Raw genomic sequence first — 23,976 nt, 5'->3', positions numbered from 1 at the left:
ATTGTTTTTCTATTGCAAATTTCATTCATTCTCCGAAAAGGATAGAAGTAGAGGACTTCGGAGATTAATCGCTGATTCGCAATTTTTACTAAAACAGCTTATTAATAGACTTAAACGGTTTAGGTTTGGTTTATTAATTGACTTATAATGGTTAAGGTTTATTTGATTATGCGAAGGCTATCTGTCTAAGGGAAGCTATGGGAGCACTTTTTAAGAGAAACTGGCTCGCATCCACGTTACACATCGGGAAAAATACGGAAACGCCCATGCAGCTAGCCCATTCACTTGGAATCGAACCAAAGTCGAGCTACCAGTTTTCAGTTGTATGGAATAACCATAGTGTTGTATTCTCTTAATTTATGCCTTGCGTCTTAGTACATTAAAAATGTTCAGTAAATATTAAAAAATTGAACTAAATAATAAAAAGTTTAATTAAATTCGTCTTCAACAAGTTATTACTAAACGTGTACTGTATTAGTTCAAAGGAAAAAGTAACATTGAAAGGATTTTCTCCTTTCTAACAGCGTGCCTTCGTGGTATAGTTGAAAACACGTCTAGCTGGCAATCGGACATATAGACAGATATTATTGCTGTTCTTGCACTAATCTCGCTTGTCTAATATCAGAACAAGACCACAAAATTCATCGCGGCAAAGAAGCAAGACTGCGCCTGTCGTTGACGAGACCCTGGGCACTGCACAGGTGACAGTATCATTTTGTTCAGTTCCGCCCCAATTTTGAAAGAGAGAACCCCGGAGGACTCCCGCCCCTTTCCCTACCATCAACCTTTAGAGAGTCTTTTCAGCTCGCCGCATATTTTGAGTGCCCCCAAACCGCACAGACACTATACATTTACAAACATCCCTGTCTTCTGCGGGATTCGAAACCGGATCCTTCAGTATAGCAGTCAAAGGTCACTAACCACTATCCCGATTGGGCGGCGTAGATGTATATAGTTAACATAAGGTCTGGAATTCGAATGCGGGCGAAGGAATAGTTGATTTTTCCTTTTACTGCTTAGAAATGTTTGATGACCGAAGAACATCATTTATGTAAGTATTTTACATATATACAGATCTTGTTAATAGCTGGTGAATAAAAACAAAGTCTTCTTCAAAAAACATATCAAATATACGTTTAATGAAATAAGTAACTTTTCAGTTTCAGTCCCTGACCTCAAAAGAATACTTTCAAGTTACAGCAGTGCTATTGGAAAACTCAGTTAGCAAAGTCTCGTATACTTTAAATACGAGGATTTCATATTGAAATATTAATTTTACAACGGTATTTGTGGTATGGAACATCTCGTAATTAATATTTCTTAAGATAGCAAATTTATTAAATTAGAAATTAAAATGTAAATTGAAAATTTAATTAAATTAAAATCCAAATTTAAATAATTTCGCTTCATTCCCTTCATGTAAATATTATGCCAACCTTTACTTGAAATTGGGTTATGGAGCACTGCAGTGCTTAAGTGCCGATTTTTTTTTTTTTTTTTTAATGGCGGGCAATAGCCATTTTAGTGCTTTGGGCACTACTAAGAGCAAAAGTAGTGGTCATTTAATCATGGAAGCACGTAACAGGCGGTCACCGTTACCTCCTATGAAGGGACAGACAATTTAAATTCATGCTTTCTCCTGGATTCGAACCTGGGCCCTTCGGTACAGCAGTCAGGATCACTAACCACTTTCCGCTCTGAGCGGCTACGCGCGGAAGTAAAATTTTTCTTTTCCCCATTCCACATTCCACATCCGACGAGCAAGCTGCCTGCATGCGGACTTCCCGTATAACATATATGGTTTTCCCGTACAAAACAGTTTTCTTTAAAATTCCTCACAGACATCTCACTTGAGAGAGATGACAGTCGAGTATTTTGCCTTCAATGACTATAACATTTTTTTCAAAAACAATTATAAGTAAGACACAACAACACGGCGAACAAATATTAATTCAGAAGTCAAACAACAAAAATCAGCGTTATGTTTTCAAATTTTCACAGGACTAGTTTCGATGGTTTTACCGAAGCACCATCGTCAGCTGCAAAACCGCAAATGAACCAGATAGGATATAATGATCAGATAAGAAAGCCTGGACAGAAAATAAGCTAGTGGCGCCATCTGTTGATGAAACCTGAACTAAAACATAATTTCTTTAAAGGCCGAAGGCAAAGATGGATTGGAATTAGGACGATTCTAATTCATAAGCTTCGTTACGTTCACATGTTTCAAATATAATTTCGTATAAAGAATTAAAAAAACTTATATCCATCATGCCAAACTCTTATACCCATCATACCCATCATGCAATTATTTTGGTCATCTGATCAATTCTTTATGATTACACCCTAGACATCTTAAAATTGCAATTTGTACCTAAACATTGTTTATTATTTTACAATTCCTTTCGTTATATTGAAATATATGTGTCATGAAAAGTATACATTTTGAGCCAGTTCGGGTATACGCTGAACAGTTGAATGGCCCGACGTGCGACCTACTTTCTTCTTTACTAAAGCTCACCCAATTGGCAGATATCGTGCAGGCCAAGGGGTTAAACAGCACAGCCTAATCCCGCCATGTGAACAAGGGATTATTAGAGTGATGAAAAACATTATGGCCGGAAAATGAGTATTCGTTGTGAAATTAGAGTCCTTTATAACACAGATGACATGGATAAAAAAAACAACTGGGAATCCTCGGTGAAAAAGAAATCAGGTTTTGACAAGGCATGGACGTTTTCCCATGTACTTGAATAGATTTGCCTTGCAAGAAAACAATCCAAAAGGTGGAAAAACAATTGGGAATTCTCGAAGAAAAAGAAAAATTGTATGTGTAGTATACAGATTCATAAAGGAAGAAAGTGCTATAGTGATATAGATCTAAATCAGGTTTTGACGGATATGGACATTTTCCCATGTACTTGAATAGATTTGCCTTGAAGGAAAACAATCTTTGTCGGCTATGTAGAGTAAGAGGTTATAATGTTCACTTTGTTGAAACCTGCGGCCTGACTGCTAGTATTAGAGATAAAATGAAAATTGAATTTCCAAGAGATCATAAGGACTATAGTAAAATGCTGCTTTTATTCCAGGGAAATAATGAATATTATCAACGCACAGAGATATTTGGCTGGAGTAGATGTGTGGATGATATGTGTTTGTTTTCTTTTCTTCATGTGTCGTTTTATTACACGTTTAACTGTTTATTGTTATTTTTTTTTTCAGTTCATTTTTGTTTTGACGGGTTGGCCTCTAAAGGCTTTATAGCAGGGAAGCTGGGGTCTTCGCCCTTCTAGTAACATAGTAGTAACAGAAGACATGGATATAAGTGTAATCGAATTAGCACAGAAAACTAGCCTTCTTGATGTTATAAGCACGCCGGCTTTCTAATAAATGACGAAATAGGAGAAGTTGATGAACTAAAACAATCGTCTCCAACTAATATTATTCCTGAGAAATTTAACGCTTGGGTGGATATTGACGAAAAAACTCTTAACTGCAGGGCAAAAGATATGTGCCAGTCGCTTTCTCAAGCAAATCAAGCACATCACCTGGTAAAACTTTTTAAAGAATATATTTTAATGATGTCAGTTAATTTCTTACAAATGCTGAGAGGGGGGAATGCCTTATGAGTACTAATATTGGGGTACAGCATCCACCAAATTATTCCAGAAACGTTATGAACTTTCAACAATCGCAGACAACCAACTATTAATGATTCTCTAAATCAAATGCTGTGAAAATAAGTATTCATATGTTTCTAGTTATATTTAAATAAGATAAATTCCATTGATGTCCTGTAGGATAATTTTCTCATCGCTTAATATTTACATTCTGTTATGAAAATAGTCATGGACATACCTGATCAAATTAAGCGGCGCTTACTGTATGTCTGCAAAATAAGGATAAGACACAATAACAATAAGGTATGTAACAATAAAGAATAAATAAATATTTGAAAAGAACTGTTTCTGTAAAGAAAAACGCTTCGGAATATTACAATCGCCTGCATTGAAAAATAAGGCAACCAGAATTTCCAAGTACTCCAAACTTATACAAGGATAAATTTCTCGCATTATTTTCAATATAACTATCGTAGTGCAACAAGGCCTGATTACTTAAAAGGAACTATTCTCTTTGATGTCTTCGTTTCTTCCACTTGTGTTAAGAGCCTAACCTTATTTGTCTATTGACATTTAAAATGTTTGTGCAGCCAGCTCGTTCGCCGAAATTTTAACCCAGTCGAACTATCAGCGTTCAGTGGTGTTACCTCTCGCATTGGTCAGCTGGATGAAATATGAGAATTTTCATCTTTTTCGCTCTTTCTAACATTAAATCAAATTATGTATACATAATACAACAAAAACAAAGCTTAGTTGAGCAGGTCGCTCCCTCGGAACGTAGGTTACAAGCGATAAGGAGTAAGATTGTTAAGAAAAGATTCACGGATGTTAATTAATGTTTTTATGAATGTTAGCTTGAATAAACATAAATTTCAAAGAACGATAAATCACAGATAAAACTTTCGCCTATCTTTTAGTCACTTTTCTTGTCCTTAATATGCATTAATATAATAGTTTTTCAGTCTAGCGTCCCGCTACGTACAACATAACTACAGTTGATGTACCGAACTAAGACTCTTATCTGCAAATACCTGTAAATAACAAGAAGAAATTCGCTCCACAGCCGATAGCTGGAAGGCTAAAAGGGGGAAAACTTTTCCTCCCTGAAAGAATGCTACGACTGCAAACTTCCGATATTGCATTGCTCGCGAGAGAGAAAGAGAGAAAATAAAGAAAAATGCTTGGGTTTCAATCTTCATCGCAATTTAAGGAAGCGTTTTATTTTGCTGCAGATCTAATGCGAGTTGGCTGCATTCGCAGTTACAAAGCGACGACGCTTTTATTAGATCAGCGAAATGTGTGCATTAGTCAATGTGAATGGTTCTTACTATTTGTTGCACAACAGACATTAACGCTTCAGTGGGGATTTTCGGAAAGGAGTTACTCTCAGAATTAATTCTTCGCTTCTGTTGTTTAGCGTCATTCGATTTCATATGAAACTGAAACAAGTTGCATTCAATGTTCTATTCGAGCTTTTATTTATTCGTAATAGCGTTAGAGTATGCGGGAATTACGCGGATTTAGAACCTAACTAAAATAAGTCTCAACACTGAGCGCGCGTATATTTCAGATCTCCATAATGAAGCATTTTTTGATTACAACATAATAACTGCCATTTTATAATCACTAGGCTCACAAAAAGGGAAGGTTACCTTAATATAATCTCTTTGGTTTAGTATCAGGCTATTATGAAAGCAACTTTCATAATAATAAGGCTTGAGGTAAGTTTCATAAAGAATGGCAAGTTATTATTTTAACTACTAAATAAGAAAACTACATCAATTATTCAATTATCAATTATTCTTTGAATAAATGCTTTCAGTTCGTCTCGGATGACTTGAATGGCATGTCCATTCTTACATACAAGCTTTACTGATTAAGGCTAAGCACGAAATAACTACTTATTAAACAGTAAGCATACTTTCGGCGAGGATATTTTAAGGAAGAATAGCTAATACTTACATGCTGCAAATGCGAAAAACCAAAAAAATCCCCTGTAAGCAGCCACGAAGAATACAGCCTAACTATGAATGTTTCGCAGTTTTAGCTAGTCGACCATTGACGCCTACATACTGCTGCATTCTACGAGTTCAATCTGGATGGGTCTGGAGTGACTGATTAAAACTGAATCAAAGGACAATTTATTCTCCAGTATTACACAGAAGAGTTCTAAAGAACGTTTACAGTCGTCAAGAAACTACGATAAACACGCTGAAACAATCAGCAATGCTGCCTTCAGGCTACAACGGTGAAGACAGCTTCACGGGAAAGCACTAAAGTACAACTCCCGACTCGGCTCGGTCGCTCTCAAGCTAATCTCAAAACATTACTACTGAACTCGACATACTCTAATACTACTCAAGATACTCTCGATACTCTACTCCGCATACAAGCAGGGTATATACATAGCTTTTGACCTGCCTTTGAGAGCCTTCTCGGGAGCACCAGTAAGAAATCTTTCTCGAATGTTCCTACTTCGTCTCTAGCATATTGCCAAGTTTGTCACTAAATGGGCGATTTCGCAACAAATCTGGACACCCTGCCTTTCCTTGCGACATTCTGGTAGTCCTAACCCCGCTCTGCGCGGAAGCTATCTTACTGCTACTGGGCATTTCGTAACAATATAATTATTATCCATGGACCACGAAAAGTCACATCTTTAAGCAAATTTCTTAAATTTAGCCGCAAAATGCATTATAGATACTACAATGCGTTGTATTTAGTTGGGGTTTAAATTTTTGAAAGATTGAACTGCTTTATGACAATTCAAATAATTTGATCAAGTTTCCCGTTTTATTTCGTTTTGTAATATTAATCCTAAACATAAGATATGGAAGATAAATAATTGAGTACGGAACATTTACTATAAAATATTTAAGCATTAATTACTACAAAACTTTATTCCAAAAAAAAATATTATATATATATATATATATATATATATATTTTTTTTTTTTTTTACTAAAGAGTAAACGTAAAAGCATATTCAATAGCCCAGAGATTGTTGAGGGTTGAAATCCAAAGAAAGCATGACTGCAACTGTCCGTCCCTACACAGGAGGTAACGGTGGCCCACCTATTAGATGCTTCCACATTATAGTAGCCACCACTTCCGGCCATAGTAGTGAGCAAGCCTAAGTCGGCTAAGTGGCCGCCAATGGGGGAGGGGACTTAGGCGCGTGTAGCATGATGAACGTATTGCGATTCCAGTGTCTAAAGGCGCTAATGTTATCCAGCAAATGAAAACACCAGTGAAAGATTAATCACACACAGCAATTTATAATCAGATAGACTTTACATTTTTCTCATTAAATGGATTAGAAAACTGTTTAGATCATGGCTAACGCAATGTACAACTCCTGATGTATAAAATCCTTCTTGTTTTTTATTGACTGAGATATTTAAGTTGAAAATTTGAAACTTCGCTGTTTGACTGGGATATCCTTGAATGAGTAGTTAAAAAAAGAAGTTAGAATAATTCCATATTGCATTTTCTCTTTAATGTCATTCAGCATTTTTTTTTTTTTTTTGGTGTGTGTGTGTGTATGTGTGATTTACTATTGTGTAACACTTTTTTTATATATTCTGTTACATTTCTTATGCCATAAGCATTTTCATGCAAGTAACTTTCAAGTTAAAAATGCATTATTAACATCCTCACATAGCTTTATTACTTTAGAATCATTCTTTTATTATATTCTCAGAGTCATGTTCTGGAAGACATCAAGCGCAGCCGTCATTAATTCACCCTTTGTTAAATAACGGTGCCGTATTCTGATGAAACCCTAGAGTTTATCGGGTGTCGTAATATCAGGGCTTTTCGGATGCGAGGAAGCGGAAGGACGATTGTTCGAACCTCATCCGATCTATCGATTCGAAAATAAGTTGTTCAAACGGCATCGGGCATCGAACAGGCAATGTGAAGTAGGCTGATGCTCTACTGTTCAGCCACCAAACAGACTGTAGAATTTCCTCGACAGTCACTAGCATGAATATAACATAACTACTCCTCCGCTCTGTATGAAGTATGGAGACAGATTAGTAGGCTTCCTCCATGATATATCAACTTCGAGCGTAACAGGAATATTTCCTGAAATTCCGCTGTTCCTGAACCGATAACAATTCAGAACAGCCGATAGTATTGAGGAATATAATGGTATATTTTGGTTAGATTAGGTGATTTATTTTAGTAACGTATTAGAAGGGAAAGAGAATTCACGGAGGGTATTTAGGCGAAAATTGTTTAGTTTGCACGTTACTGATAATAAACCCAAGCAACCAGATCGTTCTCTCCGCTGAAATCAAATCCGGATAATATCCTCATTCTAATTTCCATTTCCGCGAAATATCGTCAATTAGAATTCCTTCCCCCGTTTCCCTTTGCATTGGCTGGGAAAGGAATGAAAATAATATACAGTGGGGAAATTGATCTAAGAGAAGTTACTCAGGTATTAAATATACAACACAAATTACGTTTTAGTAATCAAAAGTATCACTTTCCGATTCACCGTTCTCTGCAGTGCGGATTACACCGCAAATAGTTTTAAATTCCCCCACTGTCCCATCAACACTTAATAAGTCTCATTTAAAGTTTATTGTAAGAACGTTTAATTTTTTGTTAGAAAGGGTAAAATACCAAAAATAATGTACTCTTCCATAACTCCAACAGGTTCAAGCACGTAAACTATTGGGCCCACCAAACGGTGGGCCCAAGTCACTGAACAGTTGTAGTTCGGTTCGAGGTTCGAATCCTGGCGAACGGATTGGTTAAATGAGCGTTTTCGTATTTTCCCCGATCTGTAACGAGTTTCGTATAGAAGACAGATTCCCTTTTAAGGTTCTCCAAGAAGTCATCCCTCCCCTTAAGCAGATAACTCGTTTAGAAAACTGTTTAGATCATGGCTAACGCAATGTACAACTCCTGATGTATAAAATCCTTCTTGTTTTTTATTGCCTGAGATATTTAAGTTGAAAATTTGAAACTTCGCTGTTTGACTGGGATATCCTTGAATGAGTAGTTAAAAAAAGAAGTTAGAATAATTCCATATTGCATTTTCTCTTTAATGTCATTCAGCTTTTTTTTTTTTTTTTTTTTTGTGTGTGTGTGTGTGTGTGATTTACTATTGTGTAACTCTTTTTTTATATATTCTGTTACATTTCTTATGCCATAAGCATTTTCATGCAAGTAACTTTCAAGTTAAAAATGCATTATTAACATCCTCACAATTTATTCATTCATAAACAACTGTGAAAGTTACTGTGAAGAAACCTAATTTTTAAATGTATCTAAATTTATGATGATTATAAATATTATCTAAATATATAATAACCTTAACATTGACTTGTAAATATAAATTGACATCCTGTTAATAAATACTAAAGCTATTTAAGCAAGAATTGTTCGTACTGGAAAGCAGTCTGTTAAAAGGTATTCTAAAGCAATTTCTATGAGATGCGTACTTAATTAATAAAGAAGAGTTTTGGAATATGCATTGTTGAAATTAAGGGTAAAAAAATCTGATAAGTATAATTAAACGAATTATTCCCCTTACATTTTATAATAACTCAGTTACAAGTTTTAAAAAATATTTAAAAAATGATCCATATTTTATGTGCTTTGCCATAATTAAATAAACCAACCAAATAACTATTGTCATCACAAGATAAGATGTTTAATTTACCTCCACGCTGTTCAGCAGATATTCAGAATACTGCCACTTGAAAATGGTGTGTGTTTTTTGTGTTTCAAATTATAAGTCTATAATGATGGAAATTTAAAAGCAGTAAATTCACTTTTTGAAAATTTAGATCATATTTTTAATTATACACAGTCTAAGTCCTACTTCATCATATATTTATGTGCTATAACTGATGTGTCCATTGTTAATCTTAATTAATACTTGTACTATTTACAAATTAATAACGGATGTTTGTAATGCCGCATATTACGTACTTCCTACAAAAGGAAAAAAGAAAAAAAAAATATTTGCAGGTGGCATAGCAACGAGTTTTAATATCCAATAGATGTATTTTTAATAAATACTCTTAAAATACTGTTCTGTTATCGGTACCGCATTTAGAAATGTATGTACGTACGCGTGTCTGTATGCATGTGTACACACACGTACACACACATGTACGTACGCATATACATTCAAGACGGTATAGGGGTTGGGGGAGCCTACTGCGGTTCGAGGAATTATCGAAGAATGAATTACGCCAACAACATTCTTACTATACATAAATTACATAGATTTAGAATCGAAAATAGCGAAAATAATGAAATTGAATAAAAAATTTAAAGAAATTGAATAAATAATCCATGCCTTCTCTGTGATTCGAATTTCGAATCCCGGAGAAGGCATGGATGCTTGTAAATGTACAGTGTCGGTGCGGCATGGCGGCACTCTAAATATGCGGCGAGCCGAAAGTCCTCTCGTTTGGTTTGGTGGAAGGAGAGAGGGGTGGGAGATCCCCGGACCACACCATGGAGGTAGGAAGTAAGAAGGAGTCGCCCTAAACAAGTTTCTCCGTACCCTGCTCTGAAGCACCGGCGATCCCTACGTGGTGACCAAAACATTGGGTCATTTACCATTGAGTTCTATGGGATTTGACGCGTTCGGGTGTAAATATTTTGTAATTACGTCGCAAATATACATATAAATGTATATATTTTCTTTTTCTACAACACTTCAGAGTCCTAAGTATGTGAAAACAACATATTTTTAAACAACATTTCATTCTGAACGGAATTAAATGCTATACTTTTCACAGGACAGTTTTCTCAGAATGGTTTAATTTGAATGAAATATTTTCACAAGTTTTCGTTAATTACATTAGAAAAAAAAATTAAGGTAATTCGATTTTATTCGGTTAAGGTACAAAAATTAAGATCAAAGTTTATTGTATTATTAGTATTAAAATTATGCATTATTTCTTTTCTATTTATAGAGGAGCTTCTTCCTAAAATACTTTCTTAAATATGACATGATTTTTTGGCTTCTTTTAAATCGAAAAATGTAAGTCAATTTATAATTAATGCTCTATTCGGTTCATTTTAAATTAGAGAATTATTAGGAAAATAGTATTTGACTTTCTCTGAACATTTCTGAAAGGGAATAAAAAAAGTTTTTTTTTTTTTTTTTTTTTAAGTATTATTTAAAACTTGTAACTGAGTTATTATAAAATATAAAGGGAATAATTCTTTTAATTATACTTATCAGATTTTTTTTTTACCCTTCATTTCAACAATACATATTCCAAAACTCTTTATTACGTTCTTAAGTGCGCATCTCATAGCATTTGCTTTACAATACCTTTTAACAGATCGCTTTCCAATACGAACAATTCTTGCTTAAATAGTTTTATAACGTATTTGTCAACAGGATTTCAATTTATGTTTACAATTCAATATTAAGATTATTATATATTTAGATAACATTTATAATCATTATAAATTAGATACATTTAATCATTAGATTTCTTCACAGTACTATCACAGTTGTTTATAAGTGAATAAATTCTTCATTTCAAATACGTTTATAAATAATTTAATGAATATTTAAGTATTTTGTCAAAGGCAGATACATGCTTTTTGCAAGCACATGCATAAATACCCATACATATTTCCTATTTATCATTTCCGGCATGTGCAAATCTTTTTCTGTGCATTCACTATATTTTTCGTGTAAAGTAATTTACACTAATTTAGCATACACCCGAAAGTTTTACATAAAAAATATATATGAATATAATTTGAATGAAAATTATAAGTATTATTTTTAATACCCACTCAAAGGTCAGTTTTTCTTCAAAATTCCTCCACGATGGCATCTCTCTCTTTAGGCAGATAGCCCTTGCATGCGTTACTCTATTTAATAAAAACTTAATCTGACCTATGTGCCTAATTACAAATATTTTAACATACATAATTTTATATTTACATTTAGCCATCAAGTTTCAAACTTTTCAAATCTTCTAGAAAATAAATTTTGGCAGATCTCTTTTAGCAATTTTCTTAAAATCTATATTTTTGTAGTGCAACAGCTTAGAATTTTATAAAACAAATTCATAATCAAAATCGCTGTTGTTAGTTATCGAAAAATAACCAAGATGTGATTTTTGCGTAAATGTCAGTAAACTATACAAATTGCTATTATCCATCACACTATGAATGTTTCTTTCATGCGAGAGTGTCCCTTTTTCGATTTCTATGGAACTGTCGTGTGTCGAAATACTATCAGAATTTTGTCAAGCGAGCTTCTGAATGTAAACAAAAAACACCCCGTCTGGTGACCCAAGCTTCAAAGCAGTGCTTCACTTCTAGCGCGGAATGGCCCCTCCTCCCTTTCCTACCTCCATGGACCACACTCATGGAGGTAAGAAAGGGAGGAGTGGTCAAACTGGCATTAGAAGTGAAGCACTGCTCCGAAGCTTCGGTCACCAGATGAGGTATTTTTTTGTTTACATTCAGAAGCTCGCTTGACAGTGGTCTGATAGTATTTCGACACACGACAGTTCCATACAAATCGAAAACCGGGGCACTTCCGCATAAACGAAACATTCCTGGTGTGATGGATAATAGCAATGTGTATAGTTTAGGGACATTTACGCAAAAATCACATCTTGGTATTTTTCGATAACTAACAACAGCGATTTTGTTTTATAAAATTCTAAGATGTTGAACTACAAAAGTATAGAATTTAGCAAAAAATGTTATGCTTAAAGAATGAAAAATACCTCACCGTATCTTTAAAACTGTATACATCTTTCGATACCCTTGGTAGAGTAGTCGCTACTTTTATTTTATGTTCCAAACACTAAAATATTTTAAATAAAATAAATTTTTTTTCACATCCACAATATTATTGTAACATATACTTTTTAAAATTAGTGTAAATTACCTTACTCGAAAAAAATAGAGAATGCACAGAAATTAAAGATTTCCACATGCCGGAAATGAAAAATATGAAATATGTATGGGTATTTATGCATGTGCTTGCAAAAAGTATGTATCTGCCTTTAACAAAATACGTAAATATTTATTAACTTATTTATAAATGTATTTGAAATGAAGAATTTATTCATTCATAAACAACTGTGAAAGCTACTGTGAAGAAACCTAATTTTTAAATGTATCTAAATTTATGATGATTATAAATATTATCTAAATATATAATAACCTTAACATTGACTTGTAACTATAAATTGACATCCTGTTAATAAATACTAAAGCTATTTAAGCAAGAATTGTTCGTACTGGAAAGCAGTCTGTTAAAAGGTATTCTAAAGCAATTTCTATGAGATGCGTACTTAATTAATAAAGAAGAGTTTTGGAATATGCATTGTTGAAATTAAGGGTAAAAAAATCTGATAAGTATAATTAAACGAATTATTCCCCTTACATTTTATAATAACTCAGTTACAAGTTTAAAAAAATATTTAAAAAATGATCCATATTTTATTCTCTTTCAGAAATAGTCAGAGGAAGTTAAGTACTATTTAAAGTATTTCCCTATTAAATGAAAAGGTGCTTTAATTTGAAATGGACCGAGTAGAGCATTAATTATAAACTGACTTATAGTTTTCGATTTAAAAGATGCCTCAGAAGCTAAAAAATCATGTCATATATGAGAAAGTATATTTTAGGAAGAAGCTCTATAAATAGAAAAGAAATAATGCGTAATTTTAATATTAATAATACAATAAACTTCGATATTAATTTTTGTAATCCTTAACCGAATAAAATCGAATTACCTTAAAATTTCTTTCTAATGTAACTAACGAAAACTTGTGAAAATATTTCATTCAAACTCAATTCTCAGCAAACTCTTCTGTGAAAAGTATAGCATTTAATTCCGTTCAGAATGAAGTGTTGTTAAAAAATGTATTCTTTTCATATACTTTAGGACTCTGAAGTATTGTATAAAAGGAAAATACATACATTTATACGCATATTTACGACGTAATTAAAAAATATTTACATCCGATCGTGTTAAAACCCATTGAACTTAATGGTAAATTACCGAATGTTTTGGTCACCAACGAAGGGATCGATAGTGCTTCAAAGCAGGGTATGGGGAAACCGGTTTAGGGCCACTCCATCTAACTTCCTACCTCCACGCTCTTCCCCTACCACCAACCTCTCGAGAGGACTTTCGGTTCGCCGCATATTTAGAGTGCCCATGCCGCACGCTGCGGTATTTGGGCCCTTCGTTACGGCAGTCAGCGACGCTAACCACTATACCGGTTGGCCGGCTCTCTTTAGAGTAGGCTGTGGCGACTATTCTTCCATGTAAATGCGCACAACAGTGACATGAACACATAAATCAATGCACATATACATTTCTGAATCTGGTCCCGATAACAGAAGAGTACCCTATTATAATTAATATAATTTATGTGATGTTTACGTTTGAATACAAAATAATCTTGGAGCTTTACAGCGAATGGACGCTCACAAAACTTCATACACAGTAAGAATATAAACTTACCTTGGAAACGGATGCAGAAAGAATCGTCTTTTCCTATCACCAGTTTGGTACCTTTCTATAAAATAAACAAATAACAAATGTTTAGAAAATCTAGATTTACTATAATCATATGTACCTAATCAAAACTTAATTTCACTTTCATTAGTTATTGTTTCTAAATCTAATTTGCTTATACATTAGAACTTTGCGAAATTACACGTTTACAAAATAATATACTAACTGTAAGTGCTTAAGACTACTTCTACCAAATATTTATCGTCTACTTCATTTCGCAAAAACATTTACATTTCAGTCACTCTGTATATAAAATATATTAAAGAAATAACATACAAACAAACTATGCTCTCTCTCTTAATTTTACTACTCGTCTACCAGATGGCGCTCTGTTCTCTTTCCTCCAAAGAAATGCGTGCGAGTAACGAAAGCATTGAGAAAAATTAATGTATTTACAAGGAATAAGACACTATGCAACAAATTTACACTCGGTTACTCTGTTACTGTTTCTCGTCATGTTCTTCCCTCTTCCCCTCTTTTTTTAAGGTTTTTTTTTTTTTTTTTTTTTTTTCCCATCTTTACCCGATTTATTAATCAACAGCCTCCCTCACTCTTTAATTGAAATCTGCGCCTTGTATTAATTTGCGTGGCCCTCCGAAACCAATTTTATTACAAAAATCGATATACTTACGTGATACTTCATTACAATGTTAGTTATTTAAATAACGTAATAATATACTTTAACTAATGTAGGTAAAACAATATTTTAAATTTCGAAATGTAAACTTGTCTACCAGTATCCGCATATAGCAGATGCAGATTAAATACACCTGATTATATATCCGATTTATTGATTATATAGTAAACTGTATTAATAGCTATGTAATACATTGATATATATATAATCAGATCTATAAGTTAACAGTATATAGATCAGCCTGAATAGTGCGTGTAGATGACAGAACATCACATATTACATCGACGAGGCAAACTTGAAGATGTTATATTAGCCTTTACAAATAAGAAACATTAATTACATAACCTAAGCATATTTCATTAAATGAAACGTTTCTGAAATAATTTTTTATAACATGTATAATTACTAACAAAGCATAATTAATAACAAGATCATATACTAAAGCAGACTAGAGTTGAAATAGTGTAGGAGGGAAGAGAAATTAATGCAAACAAAAAGTGCCTTGGAATGCTTGCACAATCAAAGAAGAGAATTTTTTTTACGTGCGGTAGTGAACTGTAACATTATATTTGCAGGACTTACTGCATGAAGGCGCGAAGGTCATTTCCGTGGCTTCTGACAGATTTAGACAGGTGCTTGGAGAACTGGTATGTTACCAGTTTCTATAAATATTTTATAGAAAAGGGTTATACGAAGAGAAGAACAATATTACGAATGAAACCAAAATACTTAATATATCAATTAGTAAGTACAAAAATCATTCAGAATTAATACAGATAAATCATTAATGCAGCCACTAATTAAAAAATAGTGTAAAGAAATTATTTCATATGAAACGGTTACTAAAAACTCCATCATTTAAAAAAATTTCGAAGTTTAATTAATCATTTAAAACTTCTAGTCAGATAAAAATCTTCAAAAAAGTTAAAATGATAGGAATGTAGTCTACAAGTCAATCAATTAAAACTTCTAGTCAGATAACACTCTTCAGAAAAGTTATAATATAGATTGTATGTTTTTTATATGATGGTAAAGCTTTTGAAAGCTATATGCTAAAGGGAAGGAGTGCCTTCTCGGAAGACTTTTGAAGGTAAGTTTGCTGGTATTCGCGTTACACATAGAGAGAAAAATTCCCATGCAGCCAGCCCGTTCCCAGAAATTGAAATCGAATCGAATTATTACTATTCAATGGTTTTACCGCTCGATTGCTGGTGGGCCTTTACATCGCGTTAATCTGGTGAGGCATTTTTTCGAAATCACGAATTTAGAGCATTTTCAAGAAAACTATTTATACAAACAAGATTCACATTTTCTGTTTCACTCAGTTTAAAATCATTTCAACAGCTTTCAAATTTATAAAAATAATCACATATTTCTTAAATGAGTAATAGATTTCAGAATATTATATTCATATTATACATTTCAGTTTTAAGCTAAAACTCAAAAATTCTTTATTTAAATTAACTGCATCCATAATATTAAAGGACGTTAAAATAACTACGAATTAAAAAGTCCTAGTATTTTACCTGAAACATTGAACATATGAGAAATTTTATTATATGATTATTTCATGTTACCATTATATACTCGCGTGCAAATCAGGAAAAAGTGCTTACTACGTGGAATTTCTAAAACACTAATGGACAGATTTTAAAAGAAACTTGGTATTAATATAAATTTGTAACAAAGAGATGTACCATTCAAAAGTCATTTTATGTACGCATGATTATCAGTAAAACCCACAGTCCACGGTCGTGATATCGAACTGAAAATGAGTCTAATATGCGGTATGATCCTCTCTCACAACCACACAGGTCGCGCAGCGTGACAGCATACGGAACAGGAGCAGTTGCAGATTCCCTGTGGCAGTCGATCCCAGTGCCAGCTGTAAGACAGTTTTAAACTCAGGGATGGTTCTCGGAGAAGGATGGCAAGATAATACTACCCTTTGAAAAGCATCCCAGACATGCTCTGTAGGAATTATGGTCACGATATCTGGCTAGCCAATCCATACGGCAATCCATATCCTCATAATAGTAGACCAGCAGAGCCCTATGCGGACAAACATTATCATTCATTAACAGAAACCCAGGGCCAACTACGCACCCGAAAAGCAAAACATTGGGCCCTAAGATATTCTCTTTATACTCAAAGCAGCCAGGAAACCTTTGTTAAATACAGACAGGGTTGTGCGGCCGTCTAACATAATGTCTACCCAAACCATTACACCTTCATCATCTAATGATTCTTTCCCCTATTCCATTCTTCAGATATAGGTAAGCCGAGAATCAATGTCCATGCCGAATCTCGACTCATCTCTAAAAAGAATGGCGCTCCACTGAAGTCTGGTTCAAGGCGCAGGTTGTCTATATCACGCTAAACGCGATCTCTTGTATGCTGCAGTGAGCGAGACGCAGACAGTAGGTATTTCGGCATACAGCCTTATTTTACGAAGCAAACCTTTGGGTAACTGTAGACCGTGATACCAGTGCTCTAAAAACAGCATAGAGCTCACACGAGAGCTGTGAAGCTATAATAGCAGTCTTGTGTCACCACGCTGAAAGTGTCAAATAATGATTCTCATTCATTGTTGGGGATCTTCGTCGACCTTGCTCAGATCTTCTTGATATGAATCCAGTGTCTTGAAACAGTTTCCACAAACTGCATGCCACACTTTTAACTGTTATGGGTGTTAAATTGAGCTTTGTAGCCACCCGAGACTTGTGAATGACCTGCCTCCAATTTAGATACAATTCTCTTTTTCATTCCCTCATCCATACGTTCGTAGCTATTTATTTTACCTGAACCTTATTAAATTAACCCTACTCTTGAGAGAAACATGGCGTATGTCATGAGAAACTACCAGCATGCAAATCGCCGAAAACACCTTGTGCACATATATTCTCTCCACAATCACTGCTCCGCACAGACGCACGTGTAAGCATACGTATTCGACTCTGAATATTCGCATAATTCTTCTTCGTCATAATTAGTACATTATGTTCAATATGCTTCGTAAAAACAGACAAAATTTGAAAATTTTTGCCCATGACTGTACTTAACTCGATAACTCATTGAAGAGTTAAGATAAAACATTTGCGAATAAACACTACAACAGATAACGCAGTCAGCTTTGATATCTTTCAGTTTCAAACTAAAACTAAAAGTTTCACTGCTCAATTAATTGCATTCAAAACTAAAAAAAGGACATTAAGGTATCTACGATTTAAAAAGTCATATTATTTTACCTGAATTTAAAAGAGTTAACTAGAGAATCCATGATATAAGAAATTTAATTATACGGTTCGTATTTTCTGTTAACATTAATTCTTAAACTCGATAATCCATTGAAGAGTTGAGATAAAACATGTCCAAATGAATATTATAACAGATCACACAGCCAACTTTATAATCTGACAACTTCATATGAAACTAATTAATCACATTTCAGGAGATTTTAATACTGGATTCTGGAAGGAATTTTCAATTCGTCGACGAAGACACTTCTCTCTGTACAGCATCAAATTACGTACAATGGGTAGTTACAAAAGATCACAGAATAGAATAGCAGCTGCATCTTTGAGATAATTTAGAAAATACGTCCACAAATATAAATTGTAGAAAGCTATTTAATTAATTTGTATTAATAGTGATAATTAATTAGTTACCATGATTTTAGTTTCGGCATTCGTGGTCAACAGCAGCAGAAAAACAATACAATTTATAAGGCCATGAATAGTCAGAAGTTCTAAATAAAGTCAAGAAACCGAAAATCACTGCAAAACCAGTTTTTATCAAAACTCACAATAAAAGAAAACTCTAGAAGTAGTTCCATGCAAGTGTTGTTTAGTGAGTCAACATCTGGTGAACAAGGTGAAGCGTATGTATCATAATGCTGTCACTTATGGCATTAATATATATTTCTACACGATATAGAATTAAGACGGTAAACAAAGGATTATAAAAATCGCCCAAAGTGTGGGAAATGTACACCTTTTCAGCTCAATCACTTGATTTATGTTCTAATATGCACGTATATTCACAGGTTAAACAATAGGTTAAGGATTAAATTGCGTATATTCTGGAGAGGGAGAAAAAAGAAAAACATTCCATTTTCCTCTACAAAACTTCCACCGTCATATCCTTCATCTACGCATTCTGTCACAAAAATTAATAATCTCAGAACAATAAATAAGGAGGAAAATTAAAAAATGATTTGCTAAGTGAAATGTATACTTTTTCAGGAATAATGTCACAAATTAAACAACTTTTTATGCATAGAATAATGAAGAAAGAAAAAGCTGTTTCCAAAATTAAGGAACTAATTTCTCAACAACAGCAAATTAAAAAATAAATAAATAAATCAAAATTTAAAAAATAAAAACTTTCAACGCCAAGCACGAAAGAAAAAGATAACAAAGGAACATGTGTTGTGTTCAAATTACTCAAGATTATTTTCTCCCTACTTCGAGCATTCCTTCGTAGTATAACGGTAGCGCACTCAGCGCGTATTCGAGAGGTCCCGGTTCGAGTCCCGGCGAGGGTATTGCTTATTTTTCATGTATCCTGCTTCAAAATAACCTAAAAGGCTCTACAGTGGCGCCCGAACTAAAAGGTGGATATAATTCGTCACCACCAGGATTTGGCGATTGGGTTCCCTAATCCCCAGTCCCCCTTCAAACGCGGGTGTATACAAGGTATTTTGTCTCTCTTTCTCCCGCCTTCTTGGTGTACTGGTAGCACACTCGGCGCGCATTCGAGAAATCCAGGTTCGAGCCCCGAAGGGCACTGCTCATTTTTCGTGTCTCCTGCTTCAAAATAACCTAATAGGCTCTAAAAACTTTTACAGAAGGTTTAGTATTCTCCCCCCAAAATTGGTAAACTTAGCTCATTTACATATTTATTGTTTTAACTGATGTGTGTGTGTGTGTATGATTATGGTAAAGCCTCGAGGGCTATATGCCTAAGGGGAGTGATACCTTCGTGGAGGACTTTCTAAGGGAAACTCGCTCGTATACACGTTACACATGGGGAAAACCACGAAAATGCCCATGCAGCCAGCCCGTTCGCGGGATTCGAACCTCGGACCGAACTACCAGTGTTCAGCGATTTTACCGCTCGGCCGCTGGTGGGCCTGTTTTAACTGATGAAGTCTTTCCTTACACTCCTAAAAGGTTTTATTAATCCATTAAATGAAATATTTTTTCAGATTTCCCGATTAGGCTATTTTGGTATGACAAGTTTCACGAAGACTATTTTTCTAAATGAAAGGATACCTTCATGGAGGATTTTCTGAGGGAAGCTAACTTGTATCGATGTTTCACATAGGTAAAAATACGAGATACGCCCATCCCGTTCCTTCTTGCTTCGAACGATATGAAACGAGTATATGAGCAAGTTTCCCTTAGAAAGTCCTCTACGAAGGCATTCCTCCCATAGATAGCCTCGTGTGCTTTGATGTAATCAAATAAACAAAATCCAATCTTGCTTAGAACGCAGGTCAAACTACCACTATTCCAGCTGTCTTAACTACTCGGCCCTTGGTGGTGGAGAGTTTATTTTTAACAACGAATTATAGCAGGTGTTCAGAATATATATTTGGTTATCAGACTTCAAAATATACAAAATCAGAACAACACGTAGTTTTATTTTTAGCTATATAACCTCTAGATAAAATTTCATACATTACTACTATATTCCGAAAAACATTTGACTTGCTTATAGCATATAATTCAAAATTTAATGACACCACTGAATTTCGAAAAGTCAAAATACTCAATACTCAATTCTTGTCTATAACAATACCCAACTTACATATACAAGATGTACTTGCACTCTTCTCAGGAAACAGAAAATTAGTATTCTCTACATTTCCAAAAGGTCATGAACTTTTAAACTACAAATGAATTCATCGAAAAATATATTCATAATTATTACATTCTTGCAAAAAGGCCCATCTAATTTTAAAATAGTTTGAGACAAGTTTAGAAGTGTTATTAGTTTATAAAATTCTTTTGGTCTTTTCAATCGAGGTTTATCATTAATTTTGCCCCTTTCTCAACACTGTAAACCACTTCTAAAAAGTATCCGCCGTCTGCAACGTTCTCACCGTAGGGGGTTTCAGAATGTTTTGCTTTCGCATACGTTATGAGTATACACACTATTTTCTTCCCCCTTCGCGGTGGGGGGAGGAGAGAAATTAAAACGAAAGGTAAATAACGATAGACTAATATATATGCATTTTAAGTTACTTAACTTTAATCCGCAGTAAAAATTAAATTGCAGTGTTACTTAATTTTAAAATTAAAATTTTAATGTCTTGAATAAGTACTTTCTTAAATTTATAAGTCTCCGTAAACAAGAAAACTTTCAGTAAGTTTCACTAATTATTAATTGATAACAAAAATTTTCACTTTGAAATAATCCTTTGCATATTGGTGTACATTTAATTCAATTTAGCTCTGGTTTATTTTTGTCATTTTGTTTTACAGCGTATAAGTATTATATCAATTCTAAAAATTACTGGTTATATTCGTTATTAGAATACATGCGCCAAAAAATTTGAGCACCATCAATGGGCCCGTTAAATTAAATGCCTTATTCTTATCTCTTATAACAGTGTTCCTGTTTTCAAAATAAGTATTATCAATAAAACTTTTTAAAGTATTTGATTGTATTAGTATTTTGCTTATGAGAAATAACTGCGAGATCTATTTCTTATGTGCAAAAAAATTTTACTATAATCAATATGAGCTGATAAAGATAGTAAGTTTTCTCGCTGTAAGTGGGATAAAAAAAAAAAAAAAGAAAAAAAAAAAAAAAAAAGTTGACTTTTATTTAGTCATGGTAATACCAAGAACTTCAGAAGAAACCATTTACAGCCATTTATTTAATGGCAACTGAAAAAGCCCTTTTTTTCATGGCACAGTCGGACATTAACAGTATAACATAATTCGTCTGTAATAATCACAGTGCGTCTATGTAACAGGTCATCAATCAGTTAGCCAAGTGGTACGACAGATGCATGATGACAGTTGACCCAGGTATGAACCCCAACGAACAGGTTACCTGCGTGCGCGACAAGATATGAAGCAGTTTTCAGGCTCACCAGCGGGTGAGTTTTCGCAGGATTAAAATGGATATCAGCCAATTTCCCTCAGAAGGATCTCCATGAAGGCATTCCTTCCTTTAAGCAGATAGCCATCGCGTACTTTGACATAATCAAGCAAACTAAACCAAAACAGTTTTCCTTAAATAGGCCTCTTCTGCTTTGCCTAAAATAAAATGAATGAACCAGTACCCATGATGTAACAAAGTGACTCTCAGAATCAGTGGCAGATATTACGGTCAGTTTCAGGTTCCCCAAGAGTTTTTAATCTTATATTCTTCATCACTAGGGAATATATTTGAAATTGAACATTATATTCTGTTTCAACTATCTAAGCAGATTCTTCATTTAATTTAATACTATATTTCTTATTTTAAGGTTTGCTTCTTTAAGATCCATCTGCCTTAAGAGAAGAATACCTTCGTGGAGAACTTTCTTAGAAAAACTGGCCTGAATTTACGTTACACAAGGGTAAAACCATTATTTTAATGCCATTCAAATTATTTGAAATAAATATGATGTTCTACATTTCATGTCATATTTAGAAACGAAGAAACACAAATCTTCAGATCGTTGTTAAAGTGCAATGTATGGAACAAATAAGTGCACTTATTTGTTACTTGTGTTTATTTTACCAGCATCATCTTTTTATTAGCATGGGTATTGACACGTTAACTGAAGTTGAAACAACATAAATTCAACACGTTGCTTTTACTCTAATTCATGCACATGAATTTAATAAGAAAATGAGCTATGTGAAGTGCTCAGCAACAGTGCCAAATATTAAAAAATTTTACTTCATTTTGCTTTAATTATCTGCATTTAAAAAAAATATTAATATTCATTCATTATCTATATTAATACAGTTCATGATATTAACCTCATACTGCTGTTAAAAATTGCATTTATCTTCTTCAAAGCGACTCTTTTAATGTCAATTTTTGTAACCCAGATTACTTTTATAATACTGATATTCGCTTGAAGAATTCTAAAGCCTTTAATAAGGTATAAATAGCAGATAACGTTGCGTAAGATCGTTAAGTAATTGAGTGATTTCCATTGATAATGGCAACGTCCAAACACTTTGATAAAAGGAATTTTGTACTTCGGGTTATTTTCATAAGACTATTTCGCTAAACGTTGGAAATTTTATAGGAGAAGTTATCTGAGACTGAGCTGGTAAAAGCAGATTTATAACAGCAGTTTTACGACTACATTTTCGGGCTGCTGCCTACCAAGTGAATCATACGAATCGTAAACGCGGATCCAGAAATTTAATTTCCCAACTGCCTTGCATGCGCCGTCATCTCAGTGAGATGCAAGGCCCCCAACCGACAAGTTTATGGCGCCCCATGGGGCGAGTCCTTCGGATAATTTTCGTGCGAAAGCAACATTCGAAGAAAGAGACTGACAAATTATACATTGAGTATCTACGCCATTAGTTTCATAATGTATGCCAGAAGACGGCTCAACTATTGCAAAAATGCAGCTGCTAACTACAGGTCACAAATATATTTCATCAACTTTTCATTTATTAATGTTAAAACCAAGTAATCCAATCTTTGAAAACGTTAAATAACCAATTTCTGATTCCAGTTTACCTAAAAATACTGACATAGAAATGGAAGTGCATGCATAAAAGATACGAGCAAAAATGCATTTTCAACGCGCAGGTGCTAAATATCTTGACTTTACAAACGAAAAATTATACCTAGAATTTTCGCTTTTTTTAAACCTGAAAGCCCGGAAAACAGTCTGTAATATGTTAACTATAAAAACATTGAGCGTTGTTTTTCGTCTGCTCGTTAACTGTTAAAATGATAGTAATTTGAGAAAGGATTAGAGAAAAACAATACACGGTAAATTTACAACAACATTGAAAACTCGTAATTGGAAAACAAATTCGCAACGCAAAAAGGAGATTTATGCCTCGCAATTACTGAATTAAAAGCGAGTTTCTGTCTGGTCTTTAAAACGTTTCGCCGTATTAAGCGTTTCAGCCACAGTCTAGACTTCCAGCAGCAGTCGAAATTGTAGACTTTCGATCCATTACACAGATGTA

At 34.0% G+C, this 23,976-nt stretch overlaps 1 protein-coding gene across 6 annotated transcripts in view; it reads right to left on the bottom strand.

The window, feature by feature from the left end:
* The window catches only part of LOC118189173 (uncharacterized), a 298,250-nt gene that overhangs the window by 130,880 nt on the left and 143,394 nt on the right, over nt 1-23,976 (bottom strand). For all 6 annotated transcript variants that reach the window (XM_085808704.1, XM_085808699.1, XM_085808700.1 and 3 more), the window contains one exon: nt 14,116-14,170. Coding sequence is in view for 4 of the 6 variants with exons in the window: in XM_085808699.1 (XP_085664825.1) it covers nt 14,116-14,170 (55 nt within the window). In the remaining 2 variants the exon portion in view is untranslated. The remainder of the gene's footprint in view (nt 1-14,115; nt 14,171-23,976) is intronic.

The sequence above is a fragment of the Stegodyphus dumicola genome, chromosome X1, assembly GCF_044657685.1.
Source record: "Stegodyphus dumicola isolate Sdum_Otavi_A_Nest chromosome X1, ASM4465768v1".
NCBI lineage: Eukaryota > Metazoa > Arthropoda > Arachnida > Araneae > Eresidae > Stegodyphus > Stegodyphus dumicola.
Note: the sequence above shows the minus strand (reverse complement) of the source record. Positions and strands in the feature narration are given on the sequence as shown.